Here is a 24010-nt window from a genome sequence, read left to right as displayed (position 1 = left end):
AAAAAAAAAAAAAAGCCTAAATGGAGCTCAACAGTGTAAATAATATTTTTTGAAATACGTGTATGAAAATGCATTCTAAGTTTTCCTGATCCGATAACTGTCCATATAAAGTCTCAATTACAAAAATGTATTTGTTTTTGTTTTAGTTTTTGTTTTGTTAAAAGTTTGTTTCTGCGTAAAATGTTAACATTGTTCTTAGACCTTAGGATTTCACCTTTGCTATCCCAGCGAATATACGTTTTTTTATTTTTTTTCAATTGGAATACGTATTGTATTTTGTTCTTGTTTGGGTTGGGTAAACTCTTCGACCAACTGGACATTCCTTCAACGAAACCTGTTCCCAAATACATCAAGAGCAATTTTATGACATATACTTAGCACGATTTGACATCCATATACATTCTAGGAGCTAACACACATGTTTCTATCAAGTTCACAGCAATTCAGGGCTTTTAAGGGTATTGACTATTTCGAATATTTCAGACATGTTTCCAACATCGATTTCTCATCGAATTTCAGCTAATACCATTTGAGCGAAATTGGAGAGAAATTGAAGCTTGGAACCGAATCTGAGTTGTATTCCGATTTCGATATTTGGAAAACAATCGAATACAATGTCTCATTTTAAGCTTTTTATTTATTTTTTTTTTTTTTCTAATGAGCCGCATTAAATCGAATACATCGTTTCACTTGTTCTGTTCTCGATTTCGTTTTCGATTCCATTTCAAAAAAATATATGTCTTGTCTTTTGTTTCTTTCGATTTCTTAGAGAGTGAATTTGACCTTTTCTGGTTTTGGATCCCATTGAGATACTACTTAATATTTTTATAGGGCCTGCTCTGAGCTGCGATTTTAAAAGGCAGCTTGCTCGAATTATTATCAATCGACTATATTTGCCCGTAGACAGAATTGAATCGAAAACGAAATACAGAACGCGAGACTTTCCTTATATTTTGTTGTATCTAGCATCTAGAGAGTCACGCTTTACATTAACATCGAGCAATATATAGGACATATTTGTTTCGCATAATAATGCCAATCATAATTCTTCAAGCTAAGCCTAAGCATTATCCATTGGCAACTGATCAGAGGAACGCTTTCAATTATCCTATATATATATAGATATATGCGTCAGCTAATCAAATAGGCTGTGGACTTGTCTAGTCCAAATTTCGTAAGGATTTGGAACAACATTGTTGGCACTGGCACATGTTTTGATTAGATTAATAGATACAATAAGATATATATTATAGATATACAATACATATATATAATAACATATATATGGAGAGACAGATATATATATATATATGTATATATAGGTATATAGACAGTTAACAGTTATGGACTTGGGGTCTAGCTTTTGGTTTGGACTAAGCGCTACAAATGTTCCAAGTCTGGAGCTGGGTGGAAATCTTTGGCATACAAAATCAAATATAACAAAAGCTATTCCTACCTCTTGCTCGCCCTCACTCTCTCTATCTTCCTTCCTCTCGCTCCTTGTCTCTTTGAATACTGGTTAGGTTGGCAGGACTGCAGCACGCCTGGGGGCCCGGCTCCGTGTCCGTTGGATGGGTGTCCTTGCTGTTATCCTGTCGTTATCAGTCGCTCGGCCTGTGGCGCCGCTCGCCCGCATTTACATGGTGTGCGTGCGTGCCACAGTGCCCCGCCCCCCCCTGGACTAGCTGAAGTAGCTGCGTCATAAGCTGATGAGCGTCGCCTTCCGCTGCGCCTCCAGTCGCATCTCCAGCATCGCATACGGCGGCACACAGATCACCAGCAGCACGACCAGGGCAATGATCTTCACCGATTCGCAGAGAAATCCGTGCGCCGCAAACGTGATGGCCAGGCCAAGGAAGCGGAGTGCTTGCAGCGATGCGTTTACCTCCGTGACCTGGTCGTGCTGGACATGGTTGAGGGTGATCAGCGACAGGAGCAGCGTCTCCCACATGCCATTGCAGGCGCCCCACGAGGCGGCTATCACATAGAAGAGGGCGCTATCATCGCTCGATGGCTTCCAGCTGGACAGCGCCAGCAGCAAGCACGAATGAAAGAAGAAACCAGCCACTGGGCAAGCCCAACGATTAGATAAATTGGAGCAATAAATTAATCGAAACGCCTAATCGAATACCCGAACATTTTTGTTTCGTTTGAGCCAGCCAAGGCTCAATTCGATTCGAGCTCGAACTGTTCGAGTTGCGGATAACAAATTGTGTAGTTGAGCTCGATCAAACCGTTCGAGTTGCAGACAACAAATTGACTCGACCGAACATTCAGTTCGATTTAATGAAATAAACTCGAACTCGAACATGTTGCAGCACGAGCTTCGCTCGAACAGATTGGCTCAATCAAACCGTTCGAGTTGCATACAACCAAATTGAGTAGAACGGCTCGATCGAATCGTTCAAATTGCGGACAACAAATTAAGTAGATAGGCTCGATCAAACCGTTCGAGTTTCAGAGAACAAATTGAGTAGATCGGCTCGACCAAACATTCGGTTCGAGTCAAATGAGCTCGAACATGTTGCAGTTCGAGCTTCGTTTGTAAGAATATCCACGGGTTGCATGAATCATTAATTCGAGCTTGAGTCTGACGGCTTTCCGGGTAAATCGATTGAGTTTGACGCAAATAATATATAAATGGCGTCTACTTACATATGACCACAATGCGTTTGGTGTGCCGCAGCAGCATACTAAGCGTGCAAGAGACGATCAGCTGCATCAGGCCCATGCCGATAAGGGCGCCCGGTATCATGCTAATGCCCAGCGAGCAGGAGACAAAGGCGCGCAAAAAATCGCCCAGCATATAGCCCTGCTCGGTGCCGACGAAATACGCCAGGGGACCGGCAAAGAGCAGCGTATCCGTGGCATCCTTGACGACACGTTCGTGCCGTCCCGCCACGGCCAGCAGCCGACGTCCCTGCAGCATGGACAACATCAGCGCCAACAGTGACAGCAGCTCGTACAGCCAGAGCAGGGACTGGCCGCCAGCGCGATCGCCGCTCTCAATGAAGCCCGCGTATATCGAGCGTGTGCTGTTCGCCGGCCAGTTGAGCTGCAGCAGCTGAAGCGGGCACATGTCCGCGCCACAAATGCGTTCGTCGTGCTCGTTGCGATTGTAAAAGTCCTCCGGCGGTGGCTCCGTTCCGTTTGGCAGCGCTTCAACGGTGCCCGCCGAGCAGTTCCAATCGTTGGCATTGCACGCGAGCAGCAGCGATGCCAGCAAGGCGCCCAGAATCAGGCCCAAATCCTGGGCAGCACGATACCAGCGCGCCAGCCGTCGCACCTTCTGATCCCGATTGCAGAACATCTTGTGCTCCTCGTGCAACGCATCCGACGGCGTCAGCGTCTGGGTCTGCGTCTGCGTGCCGACCAGCGGGCACTCGTGCTGGGCGCAGCTCAGCTTGCCGCCAAAGTGCACAATGAGCGCCGCCTTGCAGCTGTTGGCGGCGCTCAGCGTAATCCCCAGCACCAAATACGCCGGCAGCAGCGTATAGATGGAGGCGTACAGATGCGCCAACAGGAACAGCGACACCGCCAACGAATTGGCCGCCAGCAGCGGCATATAGCCAAAGCGGCGTATTAGCCGTGTGCCCGGCACACTGAGGACGGCGGCCAGCAGAAAGAGGGCGCTCAGCAGGAGCGATCCAATGTTGGGGCCCAGCGGCAGCCACTGTTCGCGATGATGCCACACGGAGCTGGAGCCCTGCAGCGCCATCACCGGCAGCAGAACGGCGCTCATCAGGCCGTGGGCGATGCTCAGGCAGCTGAACTGGCGCCACACCCTCTGCCGAACATGGGCGGGCACCTTGTGCCGGCAGTTGCGGTTGTTCAGCGTGATCAGCCGCCGGATCGAGGTCGCCCCAATGGAGCTGTTTATCGATTCGCGGCGACGCGATACCGCCAACGCGGCCTGCACCTGATACGAGGACACGGGATTTATTCGATGCGAACGCGTCGAGATCGGCGACGGCGAGTAGCCGGTCATATGCTGCAGATTGAGAAAAAGCATACAATTAATCACAAATATTATATAGATTGGGTGTGCCCGACTGCTGGCAGATACCCTGTACCCGTAACCGCCAACTGCCCTCACAAACATTCAAGCCTGCCTATTTATTATTTATTTCTCTATTTACTCTTTTTATACTATTCATCTATTTATCTTCCTTCCCACTCTATGAGAAATGCATTCCCGCGTAACTTCGGCCTTTATAGTCCGATCTTCATGCAATTTTCGGGCCGCACCTATGTGTATTTCCTAAAGCACAAAGCTTTACCTTAAATAGGGGATTTTTCAATTTTAAAATAAAGGCGGGCCAAATCAAGTCTCAAAATCGATATTTATCGAGTTTGTAAACGTTTCGGAAGCTATCGATAAAAGAATTAGGAACTCGACCATATATTTATTTATAGCTTCAAGTCTCTGGCATTTTATGATTCCCACTCAGATCGGATTTAGAGATCCTTGGTACTCTCAGAAGTTTATTTGAAAATATCGATAACTTGGCACGTACCCACGCAATCGATAAGAATCGTTAACAAGCTGCTGCCTTGGCAGAATATATCCTTTAAGAGCTGCCACAATAAGGACTTGAAAATTAACTAAGAGTCGGATGCTGGGCATCAAATTTTCACATCGAAACTGGCTACGGGGTATCCGCAAGTCGGGCACTGCCAAACAGAACTTATCGAGCCCCGGATTACAGAGTATACCCAAGTCGGTCACTCCCGACAAGTGCAATTGATTGTTTTTATTGCCTTTAAATATTTGTGTCCGATTCACAATTGACAGAGCTGACATCTGAGCTGACCGTGAAGCTTCTTCCATTTGTGTTTTTCACATTAGCCACATTAGTCGGATTGGATTCTGTTTTCCCCTTCCCCTTCCGCTTCCCCTTCGCATTCCCCTTCGCCCTCGCCTTCGACAGGCCATTTAAAACGCAATTAAAACGGGAATGTGCGTGTCTGTGTTTGCGTATAATTACTTCTCGGGCTTGTGGGGGCGTTAATCCAGTAGCTGTTGCTGACACTTGACCACCACCACCCCTCCACTTCCTCCTCCTCCCCCCTTCCCCAGCCGACTGGCTGAATGGCACTGAGCCAAATTAAAGCTGAACGTCAAAGGCACAATTTGCAAGGACTATAAATAAATGACGAGTGCCCGTTCCAGTTGCTGGCCAGACCCGGACCAGGATTATAACGCGTGGCATCAGGTTTGCGTTTTTTAGCCCACGCACCATTCACAAGCAGCGCCCAACCACCCACCCATCCACCACCCACCCACTCACCTCCATCAATTGGTCGTCCCAAACGTTATGCGGACCGCCGGAGCTGCGTGTCCGGGTGCGCAGCACGCGATGCCGTGTGGTCAGCGAATGTCGATGCTGATGATGCGGATGCGGATGCGTATGCGTATGCGGATGCGTGTGCTGATGGTAAGGATGCGGATATTTCTTTGCGCTCATCAAGCTGCCGGCCAGACCCAGCATGGCAAAGCCGCTCAACGTTGTTGTCCCTGTCGCTTGTGTTGTTGTTGTTGTTGTTGTCGCCGTTGTTGTTGTTGTTGTTTCGGCAAGTGATTGGGCTTTTATGCCATTGACGCTGGTTAGCTCCCCATTGCCATGCCCATTGGCTGCCGTAAGACACAGTGAGCCGCCGCCGACGCCGCCGCCGATGCCCAGGCCAGCCATAATGTAAGCATTGTAGGAGAATTGCTGCATTGAAGACGTAAACAGATTATTTTAAGAGCTCGCAGTAGGAGGCCAGGCCAAGCATGCACGCAATGTGCAGCTGTCCAGTCCAATTGGCAAACACAGCAATCCAATTGAGCATTCCAATTGGCTGTCACAGCAGCAAAGCCAATTGCCCAGTTGCGTGCACATGTTATCGATATTATCTATATTATCGACAGCCTCTAGCGATCATTTATCGAACTTACCTTGCGCTGCTGGGCGAACTGCGACAGACGCTCGCGCTCCCGACTGGTGTCCCTGGCGCGCTGCTCCAACAGCAGCTCATACTCCCTGCGCTTCTCGCGTTTACGCTCCGCCTCCTCCAGTTCGTGCAGATTCGGCAGGCTGCCCATAATTTGAATTCTTTTTGCTTTTGCAAAATGTTGTGTGCTTTTTCAAAATTGGTATTTTTTCAATGCAATTTCCTGCGTTTGGCTCTGTGTGCGTGTGCGCGCGCGTGTGTGTGTGTGTGTGTCTCAGCCTAAATTTGCCGCAACAACGTCAAGCAGCAGGCACGGATACTGCTGAGTGCTTCTTGTGGTTGTAGCTGTTGTTGTTTTGTTGTTCCTGTTGTTGTTTTTGTTGTTCCTGGTTGTTGCATGCCGAAAACGGAAACCATAGTGCGGACATATCGCTTTCCAAATATGTATGTGTATGTGCGTGTGCGTAATTAACTGTTAGCGCATTTGATTCTCAATTGTCAACTGCTTCGTTGTCCTCGTTTCCAGCGTCAACATCGTTGTGGCCATTGCTGCCGCCGTCGACGCAGCCAGCCGTTGTGCATCTATAGAGAGTGTAAGCGTGTGTGTATGTGTGTGTGTTATTGGGCGCACTGCATAAGAAAGTTCATTGTACGCTGCCCGCTGCCAACAGCAGCAGCGCAGTCAGCGTCAAACTGTTAGAATCGATGCTGTTGCTTTTTTTTTTGTTGTTGTGAATGTTAAAGGGATATGCACTGTTTGCTCTCTATTTATCGATATGTTGAGCTGTTTCTTGTCTGTTAACCTGCTAGAGAGGAAGAGAGAGGGCGAAGGAGTGCAAATGGTATGCATAATGATTAGAACAGATGAATAACAAAATAACAAGCCGTTATGCACCCAGGCATTACAAACTCACATACATATGTGTGTATGTACGTATATGGCATTGATAATGTCTGTGCCTTTGTCGCGTTGTCCTGCCAACAAATACTCTTCCCAATACACACACACACTTACACAAAAAATCATCAGGTGTGTCCATTGGTTGTACATATACACGCACGCACAAAAGCGCCCCCAACTGCAGAAGCTTGTGTGACTGTGTGCTTAGATCTGCATACATATACATTATATGTATGTATGTCTGTATGTATGTATATGTATGCACTCATTAAACCGTTAATGCACCCAGCTTAAGAACTCAAAGCTTTACAACACTATTAATTTGCATTCATTTCAGCTGCAGAGAGCTCAACCGATTCGCAAGCGACCTTCGAACACGAAGCTCCCTTCAAGGCTGCAGCTGAAGCGTAGTTAAACGATTTACATGCCTAGACCACCCCCACCCATCCGCAGCCGCCCGCACCCACACCCCTTTCAACCGGAAAGCCAACGCCAGAACAGCAGCATTTAGGCATATAAAATCATAAATATGCAATGCAAAATAGAAAAATTAACATTTTAAGAGCAAATCCCCAGTACTTAACACACACACACACACACGCATTCAAGTGCTGGCCACACTGTATACATATGCGTAATAACATGCGTAAATTTGTATGCATGTACGTGTGCGTGTGTGTGTGTTTGTGTGCACATATATAGAAAACTCGTGTTCAATGTTTATTTGTTTTGTCTTTGCCATTGTCTTTGCTTTAACGCTTGGCTTTGCCTTTGCTCTTGCCATTCACTATGCCATTTTGACATTGTTGCATTTGCCTGCCATTTTATTAAAATGCTCACCTTGCAAATTGTTATTAAAAAAAAAAAATAGTCGCACACACACACAAGAAAAATAACACTATTTAGGCACAGCCTAGTTGCCAAATTAAGGACCGTTCCCGTTCTGATGTCTGTCTCGATTGGCACTGCTTTCGCTTTTGCTTTTGCTTTAACTTCTTGCCTCGACGTCTCGACGCTGTTGACAAGGCTCGGTCGCACGCAAACTCCTCCACTAGTGCACTGAACCAAAACCTGCTGCTGCTGCTGCTGCTGCGGCTGCTGCTGCTGCTGTTGTTGTTGTTGTTGTTGTTGTTGTTGTTGTCATCTCGCCATTGTGAGCATGGCCCTTTGCTAGCAGCTGACATGCGCACTGATTGATGTTGATGCCATGCCCATGTAAACGCCAATGCGACCTCCTAACACAAACAACAGCACCGTTACCTATACATCTACCTACCACCCAACCCACCCCACCCCACCCCCCTCCACCCATACGCATCTGTCCTTCAATGGCCTGCGGCTGGTTGGCCAGCTAAGCAGCTGCGTCTTTGCGGCTTCAGTGCAAAATAACAAACAAATTAAATTTCCCTCTTGGGAAGAACTGAAAGCGTAATTGGTAGAGGCAAATAGCCTATTACTGCAACTAGATGCGACAACAATTGGGTCTCACTGTATTTAACTATGTTCGACTCATGCGCCGAACGAAGGACATTGCAGCTTGTGTTGAAATAGTTCAGCTTTTACTTATCATTTGATGTTTTCGCTGCTTGGCGCTTGTAATTCTCAATAAGTTAAAGCTTCGAAAAAGAAACGAGGAGCTTGTAAAACACACAGAATATGGGCACTGTTAATGCTTGTTTTGCTCTTTTCGTTGATTGGCGCTTGTAATTCTCAATAAGTTAAAGCCCAAAAACGTCTGATGAGTGATGAGAGAACCGGAGCTTCCTTCTCATAGCCATACGGAGCACCTGTCCCTTTTTGGTTGTTGTTTATTATTTATATATTATTATTAAATAATGAACTCGGCATTTAAATAACAATCGAGCCCAAGCTGAATTAAATCATTTAATATGCTTAAAAATTGTTTGAAAATAAGAAAATATTAAAACAGATTTATTCTTTTTGAAAAAATAAAACGAAAAAATATTCAACTCCAACAAACCAAACCTAAGGACAAACCAAAGTACAAATCGTTATCAGAATCATACACTTATATCGGAAGAGATTTGACCGAGTTATGGAGGTGAGAAATTTTAACATTATATTTAAGGGTTTCGTTTTCACATCAATTTTTTCCAAGCAATAATGCTGCCAGATTTAGATGCCAAATTGATTAAAATCATAAACAAAAAGCCAAAACTTTATGAAAATCGGGAGAGTTTTCACCGAGCTATGCGGCTGGGAAATTTTTACCTATATGGGATATTTTAGGATACAATTTTTACATGAATTTGGACCAAAAATAAACTTGCCAGATTTATATTCCAAACTGATCTAGAGTCCAAACCATGATCAAAGACCCAAACCTCATGAAAATCGGACGAGGTTTAACCGAGTTATGGGGTTGGGAAATTTTCACCTGGCCCCTATGTTGGATAATAGCGGGTATAATCCACATACAAACGTTTTTCGCGAATATTCTACACATGCGGGTGGAATTTCCCGAAACCCCATCATAACGTGCGCCTTCATCCCATAAGGTAACTACAGTGAAAATTACAGCTTTCTTGCTCATACATATATGCATGCATACATACATACATATACACACACGCAGATACATATAGACACTTATGCACATAAACACACAAACAAACACACACACACACATCCATTCATACATACATACAGACATGCATACATACATACAAACCACACATGCATACATATCACACATGCATACATATCACACATACATACATATGACACATGCATACATATCACACATACATACATATCACACATACAAACATATCACAATTACATACATATCACACATACATACATATCACACATGCATACATATCACACATGCATACATATCGCACATACATACATATCACACACACATACATACATACACTCACCCATACATACACTCACCCATACATACCCTCACTCACACAAATTAATGTTGGTAGACTGCCAAAACACTTGTTAACGTAACACTTCACTTACTATCAGAGCATGAAGACGTGCCAGTCGTACTTAAATTCTTGAGAATCGCAGAGGAGAGCTGCCTTAACAAATACGTTTTTATTCAATTTGCAGCGCAGAGGCAAGTTAATTTTGCCTTTGTTTAATGCAATTGAACATACATGCATGCTTATTTTCATAGATACATGCACATACACACACACACACACACAAACACACCTACATACATACACACATACATACTCACACATGCGTACATATGCATGCATACCCATATTCATAGACAGCTTGCATACATACACACACACAAGCAAGCATACAAACACAGACACACGCATACATTCACACACGCATACATACACACGCGCATACATACACACACGCGCATGCATACACACTCACATCGTAATAGATTAAATATGTGAATATTCAATACCTGAAAAGGTAGATTCCACATCAAATAATTGCATATAAATAAAACTTAAAATCTCCTTGTGAAGAAAGCGAATTATTTAACAATTTTGAAAGATTATTGAATAAAAGTTCTTGTTGAATATATATTATTAAAACTAACCGCAAATTAGCTAATAAACGTGCATTACAAATTTATTTTGGTGTACAACACTTGTTTTAAATTTAAATAGAGCATTTAGTGGCGCCTATATATACATATAGATATATATATATGTATATATAGGTAGCTATATGTGATTCTACATACAAATATAGCTAGATATAACTAATAGAGCATTTAATATATGCATATATATATATATATAGAACACGAAATGTTGTAACTGAACTTTGATTGATCTCGATTGAAATGCATAAGAATTGTCATTGCATGCACGAAAGCGCCAGTTCATTCGCTAACTGACCAGACATATATATATATATATCTATATATATATACGCCTGATGTGCATACATAACATATACGACATATATCTGTTTGAAAATTACAAATTGCAAATGTTGTTCAGTTTGGAATACAGAATTAGATAAATGTTTCGCTTTGAGCTTAGACTTAATAGTTAGACAATGTATTAATTAATTAGGGGGAGGTTTCGGGGTTCAGGTGGTCCACAATCGTAGACTCTACATAACGAGAACTACTTGCATATGTGTGCACATATATATATTATATGTATGTATATGTGTATATATATATATGTAATAATAATATATTTGATTTCGTTTCTGCTTGAGAACGAACAGCCTCCATGAGTGCGTTGCGTTTACGGCACATTTGACAAACAAAGTGGGTATTTGGTGGGCGTGGCTGCGTCTAGTTGCCGCCCTGTTTGTGATGGCCAAAATTGAGATGCATATTATACCAGCGCCTGTGCTTATCGCCCAGCTCAAACTCCAGACGCCGCACGGCCACCAGAAACGGATGCGAATCATAATCGAATTTGCGTAGCTCATTTGACTGAGCGCCGCTGGCGGGCGCCAGATACAGGCCCGGACCACTGGCCAGGCCCGTCAGCAGACGCACACATTGCTCCACAATGAACTTGAGGGAGGCGCGTCGATGCAGCTCGAAGCAGTCACGTGCACCGTACAGTGCGCGCTGCTCCGCACAGAGACGCATATCGCTGGCGGCCACGTTGCAGCAGTAGAGAAAGGAGCGCAGACGCTGAGCGCTGATGCTGCTGTGATTGAGATTGGGCAACAGCAGCTGCAGCAACGGCTCCGCATCCGGCCCAGCTGGCTCCGAGCAGTTCAGCTGGTATTGGGCGAGCAGCTCACGCAAACTGGCCCACTGTGGCTGCGACTCGTCGGGCATATAGAAGCACAGCTCGTAGGCGCGTCCGAGCAGCACCTGGCGATAATGATAGCTGCTATAATCGCTAATATGCTTGCGTATAAACTTCTCCGTGCGCATCAGCTCCGACAGCAGCAGGCAGGGCGCATTCTGCAGCACCCACTGGCGATGGGACCAGGCGTGATAATTGCTAGCGCAACGATCGGCGGCGCGTTCGCATATGCTGATCTCGTGTGGCCAGTCGATGGCATCGGCACCTAGTTCATATGAAACAGGATCTCATTTAATTTATAACTAAATCTATGTCTATATCAATCACCTACTTTGAAAGGAGTAGAGCCAGCGACGATAGGCGAACGCCTCGTTAGACTTTGGCTTTATGGATAGCACCAGGGCCGAGAATTGCAGCTCCTTGTTGATGCTCAAGCGATTCTTTTGCACCAGCTGCCGGCGTATATGCCAAAAGGTGGTCACGTCCGGATTGATCAGTAGCGCCACATTCAAATATTTGGCCAGGGCATCGCTCTGCTGCTGCTGCTGCAGCGTGCGCAACTGTTGCTGCATTGTCTGGCGGCGATGCGAGATGAGCGTGCGGTGCGCATGATCATAGACATGCTGGGCGCACCACGACTCCAGACCCAAATTGTGATCAACATGCACCACCGGCGACTTATTGCAGTTCGTCTCCTTGGGTATGATCTCAAAAGAGGATCTGCAAGGTGACCAATTAACAAGATATATTTGATATAACTGTGAGATATGGACATGGCCATGGACCAAGTCCGGGCCGCGCCCATCTCTGTCATACGCTTTATATGCAACTCACAAGTCGGCATCCTTGAGAAAGACGGCGTTGATGTCACGTATGATTTTCTCGCAGAGCACCTTCTTCTCATTGTTAGAGTCCACATTCATAACGTCGTCCATTTTTGGAAGCTCCGCTGCGATCTGTGCCTATCCAGCTGCTGGCGACTATTGATCGTTTGCGTTCGATTCAATTGTATTGGACACATTTATTGCTGTCAATTAATAGTTGCCTTTAAATTTGCCACATCTTGTGCGTTGCCTATTCCTCTATCTCTTTTTCCATTCATCAAGCCAGAGACGGGCCCATCTTTGGTTAATTAAAAGATTCACCAGTGGAGCACTATGGATTGACCGGTTAGGGGGGGGCGGGCAGGGGAGGTTTGGCAGTGCCTAAAATATATAACGCTCACATTCAAGACGGAGCGAGACGAAAGCGGCGGTGATAAATAAATTTCAATTAAAATTCAATCTATATGATGGCTATTGTGGCTCTTGTTGTTGTTGCTATTATTTATTTTTAACGAGCCCGCGTTGCCTTTGAGGCCACTTTTAATCAATCACGCTTTGCGGCTGTGCTGTATTTGGCATCAATTCGCATAAAGCGCCAACGAAACACGTTAAACAAATTAATTTGTAAATAAATGTGCCTGCCGCTTGTTATTGTTGTTCCTATATATATCGATACCTCACAGACAAACATCGAGTACACACGAGTGTAATGCACAGCTGGTTTACAGCACTCTGTTAAGCTTACACGGTTACCATTGAATGTCTTAAGTTGAACATTTAACAACACCTTTACTTTCCAAAACAATGGCAATCTTTGAATTCTCAGCAAAGGCTGTACATTGAATAAAAAATCAATATATAATTGGGAATTCGCCAGAAGTAAAGTTGGCAATTCCATTTAAGACTGCAGGCAAAACAAAAAAATACCTACTATTAATACGGACATATAAATAACATTGATATTTTTACAGTGCTGTCAAACAGGCTGATCGTACGCCATTTGAATGTGACCAGACGGCAGTCATCGAGTGTTATCGATAAGCCTATCGAAGTTTGTAAGGCCCAACATATTGTTGCACTTCCACGTGCGCGCGCCGACGCCAATTGACGACCACAACATCAGAAGAAAAATGACTAATTTCCAGCCACTTAATGTACGACGGTTTCAGCAAAAGGCCCAAGTAGTCACACCCGACACCATTTATTGGGATCGCTTGGCGGTGAGCATAGTGTTTTCATAGTGTTGTTGCGTATACTTAAATCGAATTTACAAATACACCAAACAGAAACCGGAGCTGCTCAAGGAACACACAACGATCGACTATATAGACTTCAGTCCAAGTGACCCAGACAATTTTGTACTGACATGTTCGGTGCGTGTGCAAATCTACAATCTGGTGACAAAGCTGGTGGTTAAGAATTTGTCACGCTTCCAAAAGACCGCGTACGGTGCCACATTTCGGCAGGATGGTCGCCTGTTGGCCGCCGGCGACGAGGAGGGTCATGTGAAGCTTTTCGATACGACCAGCCGGAGCATATTGCGTCTGTTCAAGGGCCACAAGGCGCCCGTGCATCGCACCTTCTTTACGGCCGACAAACTGCATTTGGCCAGCTTTGCGGACGACAAATCCGTCCGTCTCTGGGATGTGGCGAACGAGAAGGTGGTGCAAACATATGAGGATGCGCACAGCGACTATATACGAGCCGGTGCCATGCATCCGCAAGCGAAGCACATGTTCATCTCCGGCGGCTATGATGGTAAAATCAATCTCTATGACACGCGCGCCGAGCAGGCAATAACACAAACCTTGGATCATGGCAGTCCCGTTGAGTCGATGCTGTTCCTGCCGAGCGGTTCAATATTCATCACAGCCGGCGGCACACAGGTGCGCGTCTGGGATTTAATCAGTGGCTGTCGCCTGCTAACGACCATGTCACAGCACCACAAGACGATAACGTGCCTGCGTCTCGGCTCCGATGGCAGGCGTCTGCTCTCCGGCGGTCTGGATCGTCATGTCAAGATCTATGATGTTAGCACATATAAAACGGTGCACACACTAACCTATCCAAATGCGGTGGTCAGCCTGGCCGTTGCTGCCAAGGATCAGGCTGTTGTCGCCGGCATGGTCGATGGCTTGGTCTCCATCAAACGGATGATTGTCGACAGCAAACCGAGTCATCTGAAGCAAATCAAGGCCAGCCATCGGCAGAAGCATTTCAAGAAATTGGCGCGTCCAAATACTGGCCAACCGGTTGATCATGTAATTACCGTCAAAAGAAATGCAATCAAGCTTAAACCTTACGATATACATCTGCGCAAATTCAACTATAAGAAGGCGCTCGACTTTGTCTGCACACGCCGGAACATTGAAAAATGTCCGGAAAACGTTGTCGCCGTCATCACAGAGCTGCAGCATCGCAGCGCTCTGCAGGCGGCGCTCACAAATCGACCCGACGAGAAGATCATACAGTTTATCAACTTTCTGTGCGATCATATGGGCGAGGTGCGTTTTATGCGTCCGCTCCTGAATGCCGCCAGCGCCGTAATGGATGTGTTCGAGAACAATGTATTTAGCTACAACAAACAGATGCTGTCTGCCCTGGAGCGGCTCAGGCGGACAATGCAGGCCGAGATTCGGCTCACCTGTGAACTGTTGCAGGTGAAGGGCGCCCTCGAGATGATCATTGGCGGTGCGCTGGACAACAACGAGGAGACAACGCCCACCCTATGCTACACGCATAACAAAACGCCCAAAATGCATCCCTCAAAGGCGGCCTCCAACTATGTGGTCATTGTCGACTGACCCGGAACTGATTCTATCGACTTGGCGCATGCTTAAGCCTCAGCCCGTCGCACATAAGCATTATTCTAATTGCTTTTCACTTTGGATTCGCATACAAAATTATGCACATGCCAAATGGATGGGCTTGTACAAAGCTAAATTCACGTTCGTTTTAATTATTGTTAGAAAAATCATGAAAATATTAATAATAAAAAACAGATTATGTTATAAAAGAAAGGAAAACGGCAAGATTTATGCACATTGTATTCAATATTGAATTTCTTATTATTTTTCCAACGATTTGGTTGTTTCTTGTTGTTTCATTTAGTTTTTTGCATTTATTTTTATTGGGCTCTGGTTTCTTATTTTTCCTTCTATTTTTACTCAATATGTTACGATTATTTGGAAAGACGAATTTACAGTTAGAATTTGCTTATGCTCAGTTTTGCGTTTACTTTTCGATTCCGTTATGCTTAACGTTTAACTCTCTTCTAGTTGTATATGCTACACATATGTATATATATATATATTTTTTGTTTTTGTATATATATAGATATATGTTTATGAACTATAACTACATCCGCATACGCAATCCCTTACAGCTAGAGAGAAATATATAAGGTTACATGTTTAATAACTACAAAAAATATTGGTATATTACGTCGCTTAACTAATTACAATTAGGCTTGTATATGGATTGGTGTGTGTGTGTGTGTGTGTGTGTGTGTGTGTGCGCGGATGTGTATGCGTGATTTCTTCTGCGGTTCTATCCAAAAAGCGCATTGTCCTACCATTGTGAACGAAATGTAACGTTGCCAAAAAACAGAAAAAAAAAAATGAAGCAAATTCAAATAGAATTCAAGACATTTGCACAGTGTGGCAACGCCTGCGTTAATCGGACATTTACATTAGATATACAAATCGGCATATATGCATAAATTGCTTTTACAATCGTTATTGTTATTATAATCGTTAATTTGTTAATTATTGAAGCTAACTGTACAATTTTATCGTTTACAATTATAAATATATGATTGTTATATATATATATATATATGTATATACCTATACGTAATTCAAAGCAATTTGTCTGAGTTGGAGTACTCCTAGCGAAAAAAAAAAAAAAAACTAGAAAAAAAAATGTATGCCAAAAATGCATATTTATGATGCACATTGTGAAGCGATGATTGAATTCGCCTCTTGTTTTTACAAATACATACACATAAAAGAGCTAAGACAAGACATAATACAAATACAAATACAAATAAAGAACACACACACACACACGCACAATTACAAATACATACATACAACAAAACTGGAGACACAGACAAACGCGCATTTGGTTTAAAAAAAAAACATGACATTTAGGGGGGGAAAAATAAAATTCTAGATTACAATCTTAATTCGATTTATTTGCATTATGTATGTATGTGTGTATGTGTGTGTGTGTGTGTGTTAGCATGTATTTATCAAGTATACACAAATTGCAGAACTTAACGACGTGAACGACGACGGCAACGTTCATTATAGAAATAATGTTTGAATGGCGGGTTCGATTTTGCATGCTGCATTTTATTTTTCCTGTTGCTTTTGCTTCTGCTTCTGCTTCTGCTGTGGCTGTCGCTGCGCCGGCTCTGAGGCGTCTTCTTCTTCTACTACTGATACACTCGGATGTGGCCAATCTGGCCGCATGTGTCTGGTATTTGTTTGGGTTAGGTTCTTTATATGGATGAGCTCGGCGACGAATTTGGCAAACGTCCGTTCCCCCTTAAGCTTATAGAACAACACTTAAACGACAAACAAACCTTAGCCATCCTCCTTTGGCGGCGTGAACCAACCTGGCAAAATAAATCAATGAATCTTCATTATCATTCTTAACGATAGACGATATTCGATTTGGTTTACCGTTCTTCTCGTGGATCTGCACCAGCGATTTGAAGCTTTGTTGGGCCCTTGCCAAGCTGTATTGGCCCTGGGTGAGCGCCTGCTTTGGACAGAGAGCGAGAGCGAGAGCGAGAGAGAGAGAGAGAGAGATGAGTTGAAGATTTGATAGGATTTCGATTGCGAAACGTTACGCACCTTGGTAGCACCAAATTGTATGCGCGCCTTGCCCTTGACCAGCGTCGCGGCAATTTGCATGATCACGGCTTCGACTGTGTAGGCGGAACTCCAGCCTTGTTTGGTCAGCAGTTCCATGCAAATGGCACCGCCGATTAGCACATAGCCACCTGGATTAAGAATTGTAATCAGAGGGATTAAACGGATCGAACACAATTGTTTTTGCGTTTGCAGGCAACACACCTGAGATGATGGGATGCACGACACGAACAAAGGGCGGCTCGAACGGATATGTCTCCTTGAACAGTATATTCAGCAGTATGCTATCCTTGCCCTCCTTCTCCTTCAGCTGCAACAGATCGCTGTGCAGGGGACTGTCCGGATCGACAGATTTGAGGCGTATATTCCATTCATATATGGAATCGTTAACCAGCTCAATCGAGTACATGTTCTTCTTGAACGCATCGGATCGATAAATATCACGTAGTTCCTTCATGAGGCGATCGGTTGCCTGCACTGAACCAGAAACTGAACCCTGCACCAATTGAAAAGAGATGGGATGAGTGCAAGTGCGAGACGGAATATATACAATATATATACAAGATATACAAAATTATATATTTACGCACTTTTAAATAGTCTTGTCTTTGACTTTGACGCAGTCTTTCTAAAGTCGCTAAATGTTCCACCTCCATATCATCTTTCTGCTTGGAAGAGGAGAAGTAGAAGGAGTAGGTTCATGATTATTGATGGGCAAATCCTTGATTTGATTTGATTTGATTTGTACGCACTTTATTTGTATTCCGTACATCGTCCATTTCCAATGGTAGATCCTCGTCGCCCTCGCTCTCCTGTTCGCTCTCACCGATCGGATCCTCAATCTCGTCCTGATCTGAATCGGTCTCCTCGTTGCCATGCGGCCCCGGCCCCCCACCGCCAACGCCCCCGCCGCCGGAACGCTCCAAGCGTAACGGCGATGCGGACGGCGGCGGCGTCTGTAGTGGCAGCGTTAAATTATCAATATCGGGTGGCAGTGGAACATTATGTAAACGGCATAGCTCGCGTAGCAATATGCCAACCTGAAAATATATCATAAATTAGTTGCCATAAGATCGCTGCGTCTGCAGGGGAGGGGAGGGGAGGGGAGGGGAGGGCGCTCACCTGATTAATCACATGATTATCGCGACCATTTGTGTTGCTAAGGATTTGCACGGCATTTGTAACGCTCGTCTCCTCGCTTTCGGCAAACCAAACTGGCGGCGATGATGGATACGTTTCCTGAAACAAAAACAACAACAACTGACTGATTGATTGACCGAGATCCGATCAGACTGAGTCAAGGATCTTCAACTGAAGGAATATAGGTGAAAAGGTTATAGGTCGAGGAAGAAACACTTGGCGCGATTGAAAAGCCGGATAGTACCTGCTTATATATATATACATATATATATAAATGGAGTATAACAAAAGCGGCGAGAGACAGCGTCAATGAAATTGCACATATAACCTTTAATTAGATCGTTGAACCAAGGCAGAGTCGGGAGTGCGGAGAGCAGGGAGCAGGGAGCAGAGGCGGAAAGCAAAGCAACAAACTTGGCAAGTCGTGGAGCGCAGGGCAATGAATCATAAATTATTGAAGCACGCTGCCCCTAAATAAGAATCGACAACAACAACAACAACAACAACAACAACACGATAAAACAGCTTGTGAGAGAACTTGATAATAAAAGGTATAAAACAAGAAAAAGAACAGTCATCTTTTGGGCTGACGAATTTTGAATACCCTTACACACCTGGCATTCATTTGATACAGTATTAGTTCCGATCGATTGTTCATATACTAAATCGTATCTACGAGATACTAATGCCTAAATTTAGTCAAATGCAAGTCAAGTTTCCCTCAAGGCATCTTTACAAAAACACAAAGTGGATCAAACAAGAACCTAGCTTTCAGCTACAAATAACTTTAAAGCAAGAACAATTTGTGTTAAAATCCTTTGCGACATTATTTATAAGAACCACGCAAAAAGAGAGATGCGAAAAGTTGAAACAAAAAAATGAAGAGAGAGGCAAATTTTCGTTTATTACGCACAGCAGCAGCAGCGGCAGCAGCAGCAGCGGCAGCAGCAGCAGCAGCGGCAGCAACAGCTGAGCTAAGCTAAGCGAAACGGCGCAGTAAACAGCAATAAAAAAAAAACAACAGAGCGAGAGAGAGTGAGAGCAGAGCTTGGAGGATAAACCAATGGAATTTTACCGTAAAAGCTGCAGATCAGCAAGCTTAGCAGTTAGTTGTCTTTTGCCATAGTATTTTCCCATGCAACTGAACTCTCTCGCTCTCACAGGAACTGCTTGCGCTTAAAAGAGTAAGAGCTTCGTCAAGTTGGCCAGGGAGGGTGGAGGGGGAGGGTTGGCAGTTATTTGATAGTGTTTACAATTCTTAACGAAACGATTGCATTAACAGTTTTTGCTTTCTTTATATATATTTTTTTTATATGAATTCAATACAAACAGCAATTGGAACGTAAATAAACGGCTGTTATTTGGTCTTAGAAACAACTGAATAATTATGTTTTTGTATATCGAAGAGCGCATAAGGTGTTTTTTAACGGGTTTTGGTTTACGTGTATGTATACAAATTTGATTAATTAACGGTTAATCATTGGACACCAGAAATTGCGAACCGAAGAGCGGCATTGGGGCAGGTACTTCTCTATGTACATACATGCGCATATGCATGTGTATGCATGCATGTGTGGGGAATACAAGAAATATTGCATAGGCTGGGTGCTATCCGGCTTTGCCCGGCCATTCTTGCGCAATCTTTGAAAGATTGAATTTTTCATTTTCCAAACGTTCCTACACGTTTTCATTACATTAACAGATTCAACAATTAATATAATTTATATAATTAATATAAGCTTCATCACATATGAAAACTAGAGTTAAATATTTGGTTTGAGCATGGATCAATCAATCGTGAGATATATGTATATAAGCTTAAAGATAACTGTTTGTTTGTGTGTGGTACTTACCGTTATGTTAGCATGTATGTCGTAACGTTTGCCATTCTTATCGATGAACCTGCACAAAAGTTCATCAACGCTGGAATTGAGTATCTGAAAACGTTCGTGGTTCTTCGGAAAGATTTTCTCCAGTGTTTTGATTTCTTGCTTTAGTGTGTTAAGGCACGCCATATTGGCGGGCAAGGCAACGTGATAACAGTTAATCACGGATCCGCCGCCCACCGGAGCCCCAGTTGCCGGTTCGTGTATGGGTGGTGGTAGCAGGAGGGGAACGGGTAACAGCACCACGAACTACTACTACTACCACACAAACACCGACACGCACACGGACACGGACACCGACACGAACACGCACAAGCACACGCACACCGACACACACATGCACATGTGCAATGCAAGCGTCTAGGTGTCTCGCTGGCCTTTGTTTTGAATATTATTTGTTTTTTGTTTTGCCGTTGTTTGTATTGCTTTTTTTTTTTGTTTTTTTTTTTTATGTTATTGTGACGTTTGGGGCTCTTGCTCAGACTCTCGCTATCGTGTTGTGCGTACGGTCGACGGTAGGTGGCGTTCGTCTTGCCGTCACTGAGTGTAGCTAGGCAAAGGCTGCTGCTCTTACGTGTAATTCTTTTATGTAATTTTATTGTTGCTTTTATTTTTGTTGGAGGTAGTTGATATTAAACTGTCATTAAGGCAGCAACAGCAGCGTCAGGCAGAAAAATTATCAACATCTTTGAGTCGACCTCGGCTACCCACGCATGCGTTATTCTTTGTGGTATTTGTTGGCTCCTAGTTGCTATTATTATAATATTGCTTATTGTTTCTGCTTCTTCCTATTCTTCTTCTTCTTCTTCTTCAGTTGGTTCTACAACGGGCGCATATTCCTTCAGTACTGCCCCCCGCACAGTATGCACTTGACTTTTGACCCGTCGCTTTTGCTTTTGCGTTTGCTTTTGCTCTCCTTTTGCCGTATTCTCCGTATGCCGCTTTGTGGCGTCGCTTCGTTCTGCTAATGCTTTGACTTTGAGCAATGTCCTCCTCTCTCACTTTTTGCTGGGGTCCTTTGATTGGCTTCACTCTGCGTATTCAAAACGATGATAACCATATGAGCACGTGTTTCATTTGCAAGCGTTGCAAACAAAAAAAAAAAAAATTAGAGAAAAAACAACAACAAAAACACACACACAAAAAAAAACCTTTTGTTTTTATCAGCAAACACAAAACTATTTCGAACGGGTACAAGAAACATTCGAAACGAAATACAACTTTTACCACGGCTGCTTTTTTGTTTAAATTTTGTTTAAAACTTGATGCGTCAGCTTCAGCTTCTATATACGAGATATATATACGATAAGGAATTGAGAAAATTGAAATTTGAAATTTGTTTGGCCAACAAATTTTGTTTGTTTTTCCTTTTCCGTTTATATTTTGCTTGCTCTTGCTTGAATGCAACGTACCTAATTCACTTTATCTCTTGTAGTACCTGCAGAGTTATTTAAGCAATAACATTTCAAAAAAAAAATTAAAATAACAACAAACTCGAGAATTAAATGTGTTTCAAGAACTGAAGCCAACCGCTTCTCTGCGTGTGTGTGTGCGTACAAAGGCAGGCAAAAGAAGTCTGTAAAAGATGCTGCCAAGAACAGCTGCGGCAGCGCATAGTGGAATGAAAGTGATTTTCTCCATGCCAAAGTACATATGCCTACAATGTGTATGCGGGCTTAAGCACAACTGTCTGAGATAACAATTTGAATGTGGTGCTTTCATTTTTTGGCGCCTCGGGCGCCACTGTGCTCAATTTCAAGCTTACGCTCACGCCGACAGTGGGCAGCTGTAAGAGAGCGAAGAGAGCGCTCGAGTCCAGTGTTGCCTGCCCAGCTGCTGGACTGACTGGCTAAAAACAGTTCAATGTAAAAACGCACAAACACACGCACACTTACACACATGTAAATGCATATATATATATATTATATGTATATACATACAGAATATCAACGAAATGGTAATAGACTATAATCATTTTTAATGTGTTTTTATTGTGCATATACTATATACGCACTTATGCACAACAATATGTGTGCCTGTGTGTACACACAAATGCAGCAAATTGACTTTTCACTTTTGCCTCTGCTAGCGTCGTCGCCGCCATACTGCACTTTGTTATATTCAATATACCTTGTCCTGCACTTTACACATTCAAAACAGAAAGAGAGTGAGATGAAAACGCTGAGCTCCTTTGTTTGCGTATACCACACACGCACACATTCACACAAACACACACACACATATATATATGCAGACGGCACACAGACGCATATACGCAGTGAACCCGTTCGCAATACGTTCTAAGTGTGTATAGCCAAATAAAAAATAATAATAACAATACGGGCAAGTGCAAAGAAAATTGAAAAGTCAACAATAACACATGCATGGACAGACAGACACATACACACACACACACGCACACAGATACAATAACAAAAAAGCAACGGAGTCAATCGCACGCCCGCTTGGCACCTTTACGACATCGTCAATTTGGCTCCACCGGACCGATCGACCTGCGCTGCACTCCACTCCGTCCGTCGACTTGAAGCTGCGAAATTTTACTGAAAAATCACTTTCGCCAGACAGGCGCCGTCGCCGTGCAAGCGACTCACAACACAAATATATATATATATATATAGAGAGAGAGATGTATGTAATTCAAATGTATGTACGTGCCGAAAGCAGCCGCAACAGAATCAGTCAGCGGAGGAACAATGACAATCGAGAGTTATCGGTGCGCTTACGTGCTATCGAAAGATGGAAATTCGCACTCTGCACCAACACACACAACATGCATATATATGTGTGTGTGTGTATGTATGAAATTACATACATATGCATGTATGCGAGGTAAACGTAAACGTTAAATGTAAAAACGAATATTACCAATCGGTTACTCCGCCCCATTGCATTTATTTTGAGAAAAATTCACACTGTTGTGCTATCGAAACGACGGGCTGAATGTGTTCATTAAATTTTTTTCTTCCATCTCCGTGCGAGCAAAATCAATTGCTTACCATGTACAACACATACATACACATGTTTTCATTGCACACTCCCAAACATTACGAGAAATCTCACAAACATACATATGTATATTAAGGCACATTCATACATTTACACGACGCAGGCATTTACCTGAACACAATATATATCAATTTTAACTATGTATGTACATATGAAAGTTTCCAAGATTGCACTAATTCGCCTTCGCCATATTTTTTGTAGCAAATGGACTAAAATGTCTCGCAGTTATTGTACTTGTATTTGTGTGGACGCGAATTGCCTTCTTTTTTTCTTTTTTTTTTGTTATTGCTTTTGTTGCTTAAAATTTAATTATTGGGAGTTAGAGAGTTCTATATGTTAACCAAGACGTGCACATTTTAAACTAGAATTATTGCCTTTAACTACAATATGCTCCCGAAACTTGGCAATCACGTAGGCGTGTAAAAAGTCTCCGGAATTATAATCTATGTACATCGTCTTCCGCGAACGTCTGACGATATTTCTTGCTTAAACAGTGTGACCAAATGCATTTATCGAAAATACACTAAAATGTGCATACACCAAACAAAATATCGCGGAGAAAATTTGCCTTTCTTGATTTAAATCGTGTGAATACACAATTCGCATTCAAAATCAAATAATATTTGTTTAGTATGCTGTGATTATTTCTCAAATGCAAAACATGACAGCAGAACTA

The 24010-nt window shown here is 43.4% G+C and overlaps 4 protein-coding genes across 5 annotated transcripts; 1 reads left to right on the top strand and 3 right to left on the bottom strand.

Moving 5' to 3' along the window:
- Positions 1–1299: 1299 nt before the first annotated feature.
- LOC115768029 (protein unc-93 homolog A) lies at positions 1300–6717 on the bottom strand. The gene is made up of 4 exons (XM_030712451.1): positions 5942–6717; positions 5292–5717; positions 2656–3991; positions 1300–2067 (listed from the first exon to the last, which is right to left on the bottom strand). The coding sequence occupies exons 1-4, from the start codon at positions 6086–6088 to the stop codon at positions 1700–1702; spliced, it is 2277 nt and encodes a 758-aa protein (XP_030568311.1). The 5' UTR covers positions 6089–6717; the 3' UTR covers positions 1300–1699.
- Positions 6718–10539: 3822 nt separating this feature from the next.
- On the bottom strand, positions 10540–13060 carry LOC115767992 (protein prenyltransferase alpha subunit repeat-containing protein 1). The gene is made up of 3 exons (XM_030712394.1): positions 12409–13060; positions 11906–12294; positions 10540–11839 (listed from the first exon to the last, which is right to left on the bottom strand). Exons 1-3 carry the CDS (start codon positions 12507–12509, stop codon positions 11103–11105), a joined length of 1227 nt encoding a protein of 408 aa, XP_030568254.1. The 5' UTR covers positions 12510–13060; the 3' UTR covers positions 10540–11102.
- A 376-nt stretch (positions 13061–13436) lies between these two features.
- On the top strand, positions 13437–15410 carry LOC115768038 (U3 small nucleolar RNA-associated protein 15 homolog). The gene is made up of 2 exons (XM_030712460.1): positions 13437–13618; positions 13685–15410. The coding sequence occupies exons 1-2, from the start codon at positions 13529–13531 to the stop codon at positions 15200–15202; spliced, it is 1608 nt and encodes a 535-aa protein (XP_030568320.1). The 5' UTR covers positions 13437–13528; the 3' UTR covers positions 15203–15410.
- Positions 15411–16575: 1165 nt separating this feature from the next.
- Positions 16576–23790, bottom strand: LOC115768039 (ubiquitin-conjugating enzyme E2 Q2). 2 transcript variants are annotated; one of them, XM_030712462.1, is made up of 9 exons: positions 23446–23790; positions 20275–21340; positions 18404–18520; positions 18034–18321; positions 17872–17946; positions 17486–17777; positions 17264–17412; positions 17090–17168; positions 16576–17022 (listed from the first exon to the last, which is right to left on the bottom strand). In XM_030712462.1, exons 2-9 carry the CDS (start codon positions 20434–20436, stop codon positions 16991–16993), a joined length of 1194 nt encoding a protein of 397 aa, XP_030568322.1. In that variant the 5' UTR covers positions 20437–21340; positions 23446–23790; the 3' UTR covers positions 16576–16990. The 2 variants fall into 2 exon arrangements, with proteins under 2 accessions (XP_030568322.1, XP_030568323.1); XM_030712463.1 differs by lacking the exon at positions 23446–23790 and adding an exon at positions 22780–22856.
- Between the last annotated feature and the right edge of the window lie 220 nt (positions 23791–24010).

The sequence above is a fragment of the Drosophila novamexicana genome, unplaced genomic scaffold (genome assembly GCF_003285875.2).
Source record: "Drosophila novamexicana strain 15010-1031.04,08,12 unplaced genomic scaffold, DnovRS2.1 tig00001554-arrow-arrow-pilon, whole genome shotgun sequence".
NCBI classification, from domain to species: Eukaryota; Metazoa; Arthropoda; class Insecta; order Diptera; family Drosophilidae; genus Drosophila; species Drosophila novamexicana.
This window is presented reverse-complemented; position numbering and strand designations above follow the sequence as displayed.